The sequence below is a fragment of the Hippopotamus amphibius genome, chromosome 10, assembly GCF_030028045.1.
Source record: "Hippopotamus amphibius kiboko isolate mHipAmp2 chromosome 10, mHipAmp2.hap2, whole genome shotgun sequence".
In the NCBI taxonomy this organism is placed as follows: Eukaryota; Metazoa; Chordata; class Mammalia; order Artiodactyla; family Hippopotamidae; genus Hippopotamus; species Hippopotamus amphibius.
The window spans coordinates 110,352,555-110,360,283 of record NC_080195.1 but is presented as its reverse complement, the minus strand read 5'-3'; the positions used below and the strand labels follow the sequence as shown (position 1 = coordinate 110,360,283).

At 44.4% G+C, this 7,729-nt stretch overlaps 1 protein-coding gene across 1 annotated transcript; it reads right to left on the bottom strand.

Moving 5' to 3' along the window:
• Positions 1-5,992: 5,992 nt before the first annotated feature.
• LOC130829903 (cTAGE family member 15-like) lies at positions 5,993-7,507 on the bottom strand. Its single transcript, XM_057696445.1, has one exon. It carries the CDS (start codon positions 7,505-7,507, stop codon positions 5,993-5,995), a length of 1,515 nt encoding a protein of 504 aa, XP_057552428.1.
• Between the last annotated feature and the right edge of the window lie 222 nt (positions 7,508-7,729).

Below are 7,729 nucleotides of genomic sequence, written 5' to 3'. Positions count from 1 at the left end.
AACAAACTAATGGTTACCAAAGGGGATAGCAGGGGATAAGTTAGGAGTTTGGGATTCACATATACATACTACTATATATAAAATAGGTGAACACCAAGGACCTACTGTATAGTACAGGAAACTATACTCCATATCTTGTAATAACCTATAATGGTAAAGGGTCTGAAAAAGAAGGTATGTATGTGTTTGTGTATATATATATATATATATATATATATACACATATATATATATAAAATAGAATCACTTTGCTGTACACCTAAAAGTATCACAACATTGTAAATTAACTATACTTCAATTTAAAACATTAAGCAGCAATATTTCTTTTTAAAGAGGACTATTTTACAGCAACATCTTGTTCTTACTTATATTGCATTGTGTTTGTTTTCTATTGCTGTCATAATCAATTGTCACAAATGAGTATTGGGCTTAAACCAATGCTCATTTAACATCTCAGGGGTCTGTGGGTCAAAAGTCTGGGTCAGCTCAACTGGTTTCTCTGTTTTGGGTTCTCAAGGCTGAAAGCAAGATGATCAGCTGGGCTCTCACTGGAAGGCTCTAGAGGAAAGGTGGGTCATACAGGTCTTTAGCAGAATCCAATTCCCTGTGGTTGTAGGACTGAGGTCCTGTTTCCTTGTGGCTGTCAGTAGGGACCACCCTGAGCTCCTAGAGGCCTCTCTCTGGTCCTTGGACATGGTCCCTGCATCTCAGAGAGAGAAAAGCTAGGACAAATCCTTCTTATTCTTGGAATCTCCCTGACTCTTCATGTGCTACACCTCTCCTCTGCTTCCAGCCAGAGAAAGTTCTCTGCTCTGAAGGGCTCATGTGATTAGATGGGGCCCACCCAGATAATCCAGGATAATCTCCCTATCTTAAAAAGCAGTAACCTTAATTACATCTACAAAGTGTCTTTTGCCATGTAACACAACAAATTCAAAGGTTCCAGGCGTTAGAGCATGAACACCTTTGGTGGCAGGGAGGGGGGTCCCTTTAGGCCTCTCATATGCATTGTGCACTAAATTAGGAACAAAGCACTTTGATTGCCCAGCCAAATGCGGCTGCTTCACCCTGGGAGATTCTCAGTTGACTGGAATGTGGTTCTTGAACAAAAAAGACAGCTGATTCTCTCCAATAATGAAGGCAGCATTATAGCAAAATCTGAACAGAGTTATTCAAAGTTAGGCAATCTTTGTGTAAGCATGTCTTCATTTTATTTTCTTATCAGAAATCTTTAGTTTACAAAAGCTGCCAATACCCATTTCCCTTTGTTATTTCCCCAGGAAACTCTGACTTATCAGTAAACTGTAATCTATACATTTCCTTGGAAACATATTAGTTAAATGCTAAGTGAGTTTATCTTTTTCAAACATTTTTTACATAGGAGTCGTGTATAAGGAAGTCAGGGAAACAGATGATGCTGGAAATAGGTTACTCTGAAGAAAGTTCATAGACAAAGGCATTGTTTACATAGGTGCAGATGTAGGAGGACTACAATGCAAAAAGCATTTGTGGGACAGGCTGAATCATGGCCCTGTAGTGATGTCCACTTCCTAATCCCAGAAACTGCGCATGTATTAGTTTACATATGGCAAAAGGGACTTTGCAGATGTGCTTATGCTAAGGATCTTGAGATGTGGAGATTCTCCTGGGCTGTTCAGATGGCTCTAAATATGATCACTAGTGTCTTTATAAGAGGGAAGCAGGAGTGTCAGAGTCAGAGAAGATGTGATGATAAAGGCAGAGATCAGAAAGCCAGAGAACCAACAGTTGGGTAGGAAAAACTGACCTCTAACTGATGAATCACTGGCGACTCTGTGGAACAATTGTACAAGTTAAATACTCCAAGTGGACCCAATGGAATATTACTCAGCACTAAAAAGAAATGAGCTATCAAGCCATGAAAAGATAGACAAAATTAAATGCATATTACTAAGTGAAAAAAAATCAATCTGAAAAGGCTACATACTGTATGATTCCAACCCTATGACATTCTGGAAAAGACAAATGTACACCAAGAGTGACACAATGTAAATTATGGACTCTGGAGATTGTAATGTGTCAATGTAGGTTCATTGATTGTAACAAATATGCCCTTCTGGTGGGGGATGTTTACAGGGGGCAGTTTGAGTGTATAGGGACAGGGATATATGGCAAATCTCTGTACTTTTCAAGCAATTTTTCTGTACACCCAAAAGTGCTCTGATATAGCTTATTAATAAAATAATTATGAACTATGGGGATGTGAGCCATGAGAAGAGGGGGGACCCGAGGGCTGATTCCAAGGAGGGTGAACATCCCTTCAACAGAGGTTAGAGTTGACTCCCCACCTCGTCAGAATCATGAGAGGATCTTGGAAAAAATACAGATGTCCAGGTCCCCCTGGAGAGCAACCAATCAGAGCGTTCCAGGGAGGGGCCCCAGATGTAGGAAGTTACTACTGCCTTGTCTTCCTAGGAGCCCTTTTCCAGGCATAGCAACTTCATTTCTTTATATCTTGAGACCCAAGATCTCACTTCACCACAAAGCACCCTTGAACCTGAGTCCAAAAGAGGAATCATCTGCCTTAATTCACATGAACAATGCAACACATGAACTTCAGATTAGAATGACCACTTGTAAAAAGATTTTCAAGAACAGTCTATTCTGGTGCAACAGTAAGTTGGAGCAGATGTAACTGTAACCCAAGCAAACTTGGTATTGTGTTTATCCCACACATCACTTGGCTTTTACTGGGACCTTCTCAAAAATAAGATGATTTACCTTTAGCCTTTATAAATGTAGAATCATCTTAACCAAAAGCATGATGTCCTCACATTAGTTAAATTGGCAAAACTGTGATGTTTCCCCAACTGTCCTTGGCTGCAGTTAGGTTTCAATTTAACTCCTGTTGTCTGCCATTCTCATTATGATATATTTTTATTATTTAATTATTATTTATTTATTTATTTTATTGTTGCTGATGTTATGCAGGCACAAACAAAGCACTACCAAAATTGTCCAGGGCATGCTGGGACCATGCCCATCCTTGTTTTTAATACGCAGACCCAGGAGACATGGGGCCAAGGGCGAGGGTTGGCTTCATCTTCATTGCATGCATATCGAGGTGAGTTTCATTCTTGCCATGTTCAAGTCATGGAATTAAAAGTCTGCTCTGTCTGCTGGGAGATGGAAGGGAAGAAGCATGGTGAAGTGGGGCCCAGTAGGATGGACACTCACTGGAGTGACAGTGATCTAAGGGAGACTGGTGGTTTGTATTGGAGGGTGGTGGCTGCAACTGAGAGAAAGACTACATGATGGATCAGATGTAGGTGGTGCGGAACAGGGTGAAGTCAAAAGGGGTCCGCAGGTGTCTGGACTGAGCAAGAGAGTGGATGCAGGGTATCTCCTGACATAGTGCATTCTGGAGGCATAAGTGGGGCGTCCATGGCTGGCTTCTCCAAGGACAATCACACATGTGTGGACCATTGTGCTCCTCTAAAACAGGCCATGTCCTCAGGACAACATTATCTGTGGTAGATGTGAGCTCCTGAGATGATAATTGGGAACAGAACTGCATAGGCTTCTTTAACAAAAAAGACAGCTGGTTCTCTCCGATAAAATAATTCTTCATGCCTTTGCATGTATTCCTGGGCTGAACCTTTACCAGAAATGTCCCTGCTACCTTTATTGTTCCTCCACTCCTATTCCATAATTATCTGAAGATCTTTACTATTATATGTCTGGTCCTGGCATGGGTGTCACCTGGCAGCCGTGCAAGGTCCCACCCAAGACCTGATGAGTCAGGATCTGCTTTGTAACAAGATCTCCAGTGATTCATATGCCCCTACAAATGTGAAAAGCACTTAGAGAACTCCTACTCATCCTTCAGTATTCAGCTTAAGGGCACTTCCCCCAGAGAGCCCTCTGGGATCCTCCCGTTCCATTTTAGCCTACTGCAGGGACAAAGAAAGCAGGCCATATTCAGAAACACCTCTGAAGAAGTCTGCATAATTTCTTTCGGGATTCTCCGGTAGAGATTTTACTGTGGTTTACTTAGTGCCAAATAACACACAAAGTGGTTAGAGGTTCTGAGTTCTTCTTCATTCTCTTCTCTGACCACCAACACAGTCCCATCTGTCCTCCTCAGTCTCTGTGGCGACCACCCCAGTGCTCCATGAAGACCCCTGTGAGGCTCCTTCCCCCAAAATCCTGCCCCCTCCCCACATCCCACCTTCTACTCCCTCCACGGCCGCAGAGATCTATGCAGAGCACACATCACACATTGTCCTCAGCTTCTGACCCTCTCCCTCTATGTCTGCACCCCGCCCTGGGCTCACTACACTGCATTAAAGAGAAGTCTGTGCAGCGGGCCTGCTCTCTGCCCCTCTCACCACTCTCCCAGCACTTTTGCCCTGTTTCCCTGCCCAGAAACCTAGTTTTCAGGCCTTTATACTCCTGTCCTCTCTGCCTGGAATATTCTGCCCCATGACTTTCCCAGGCTAACTCCTCTTGCCTTTTTGATATCAGCATAAACATCATCTCCTCATGTTACCCTGTCACTCCCGTTACCCATCACCCTGTTGAAATTGTCTGTGGAGCAAATATCACCATCCTTTGTCTCTTTATTACCTGACCTTGCTCCTCAGCAGAATGTAACCCCAGGGTCCACAGGCCTCACTCAGCTTCTTTTTTCCATCATTGCATTCCAATCACATAGAATGGCACCAAAGATTGTAGACGCTCCATAGATAATTAGCAAATAAATAGATGCAAATGAGGCAATAAAATACACAAGCACACACACTTTAGATGAAATACCGTCAAGTGTGCTGGTCATTTTCCAAAATGATTCAGGCCCTTTCTGGGCCTCCTCTGTGCCTGAGGCTGCCCCCTCTGCCTGTACTATCAGGCCTTCTGGGTGGCAGCTCATTGCTCCAGCAGTAAATGGAGGGACAGGACAGAGGGTGGAGGCAGGACCTCTGTTCCCCTGACAGCCCCTCAGTGAGCTCAGATAACACCACTTCCCCTTCGGCCCTCTAGGCCCAGAGGTGAGAACAGCTTCCTCTGTTGCTAGTACCTGGGAGCCTGCATCTTCAGTCCTTCCCTCATCCCTACCACAGCTTGGGAAAATATTTCATCTGCATCATTTGGATGAAGTATTTCTAGCTGAAATCTTGTTTGATATATCAGCAACTCTCCTCTATATATGATTTAGGATTCTTTTGTGTATATACAAATGATGTGTGAAATATTTTTTTCTTTTTTCTTTATTTAAAAATTATTTTCAAATATGAACATATCTTTCTTTCACTTTTTTTAGATATAGAAATAATGATTAAAGTGCGCTATATCTTCACTGCAGATTGAGTGTGGGTGCGTATGTGTGCACATAAGTGATTGCTACAAAGGGATAACTTTTACTGCATAAATTTAGAAATGTTTAAATAATAAACACTATCTTAAAACATCAAAGGTTAAAAATACTGAAAAATAGAAAACAAATGAGTGCAAAATGTCAACTCCTCTAAATGAATCAATGATATTGGGAATAAATTAATAAAAAATTTACAATTTTTGAGTGTTTAAAAATTTTCTGCATTGTTTTTTCAAGCCAATCTAATTTCAGGCAAATATTTAGTTGCTTGTACATAGTTCTAATAGCTCACAGCCTACAGAAATCATCTTCGTTATTTTAAGCATTTCTATGTATATTTCAATGGTGGCCTAGGTAATCGTGATTTTTGATTTAACCAAAATACAATACCTAGACTATCTTATTCTAGAAGGTCTAAGGACATAGGAAAAAATAATCTTGGGAATTGTATTAAATGAAGTTTATTTGAAATAAAATCTTACAAATTATATTGGTTTATCTACTTGAATAAGGACAATCAATTAAGTTACCAAGTAGCTAAATTAAAAAAAGAAAAACCAAAATTATTTTTAAAAGAGAAATATGCCCAGATGTTGTGTCCTGGTTGTGAGTGTCCAGACCCAGCTGCTGTGACTGGATTCAAACCTGCCAGTGACCCAGGGTCCCTGAGCCCTCACAGCGTGACCCTCCTCCTTCGGGGGGCAGGGGGGGCTGCTGACCCAGGGGACCCCCTGACACCTCCGGGCCTCTGTGGGCTGCGGGTGGAGCAGCGGCAGCACGAGGGCCCCTTGGGAAAGGCTGGACGCTGGACTCGACCTTGGCCAGCATCTGCCTGCTGCGGTCACTCTCTTTCCTCAGCTCCATGAGCTTTCTCTCCGTGGCCACAGCCGCCACCCAGCTTTCTTGAGCTCTTTTCTCATAGAAGCGGATCTCCTGGTCATAGTAGGACTTGGTTCTCTCCAATTCTTTGCTCATGTCTTCAGCTATCTTCTTGGAGAGGTTGCGGATCTGATATATGGAGTTCATGTCTTTACACACGTTGAAAAGTTTCTTCTTCAATTCTGAGCAGCGTGTTTCCTCCTTGAACAATTTTCTGTGAAGCTGCATCACATAGTCGTCATGTAAATCAGGCAGACATTGACGTTTCCGCTTCAGCTGCTGAATCTCACTGTCAAGCAGTGAATTTTCCCACTGCAGAGACGCCTCCTCAATTTGGAGACTTGTGATTTGTCCTGTAAGCGCTTCGATCATTTGCTTTTCTTCCCTCAGTTGTCTGGCTGTTCCTTGACGTCCCTCTTCAGGACGTGGCAGGGACACGCTGCCGTCAGCATCGTCAGGGACGCCCTTCAGGTCAACTTCTGAGCCGTGGACAGGACGACGGCCATTTCCTGCTTCCTTCTTTGGCTGGACGTCTGGGTTCCCTTCATCCACGTGATCTCCAAGGGGGCCAGGCGAGGGGAAGGTGGGCGGCAGGCGTTCTGCCGTGGATGTTAATCGGCTGAGTTTATCTTTCAGGACCTGCTCCTTTCGTACCTTGGACGGCTCCAGGCTTCCTCCCAGCTCCTCCTTGTCCTGGACTCGCTGCTTTTCTCTCTCAATGTCTTGGTCAGACAGTTCTGGACTTTGTGGAAAATCAATACTTTTATGCAAATCTTTCCTTTCTTTTTTCTGAGGTTGTTCTCCATCCTCCTCTGAGGCTTTCAAGGTGTGTTTTCCATCAGTCACTTGGGAAAGTGGAGGAGGCCGGCTGTTGTGTGCCTTTTCCAGAAAGTCCACAGTGTCCTTGAATGATGACCTGCTCAGATCTGCCTTCATTGCCGACAAGCACAAGGTTTGTAACGTGGGAGGACGGGCCTCCACCCCAGGTGGCCTGAGGGCTTCATCAGCCTGAGCCGTTGGTCCCCTATTCTCACTGCATTTTCCACAGACTTCACCGTGGGCAGAAGAACCTTTCCGTGGGAACATCACACTTCTTAAAGTGTGCCATCTCCTTACTATCAGAACCAGCACCACAGCACACACCAGGATCTCCCAGGGAAACGCAGGGAGACCTGAGATGCGCGTCAAGCTCTCAGGAACCACCAGCAGAGCGCCCCACAGGTGCTCCAGGATCAGCTGCAACGTGGCCCCGGGGGCAGGCGGCAGACCCTCCATGGCTGTGCGGGCTCCACAGCTCTGCCTCTGAGGCCCAGTGTCCTGTGGGCTTCAACTGACCGCTCAGAGCCCTGCGCAGTGTTCCGTCTCCAAGGTAAACAGGTGCCTGACAACCAGGGCTCATCAGTTAGGCTGGGGTGGGGGTGGGGGGGGTGGGGAGAACAGCCTGGTTCTAGGAAACAGTTCTCCCTAACTGCTCTGAAACACGAAGTGACCTAATCC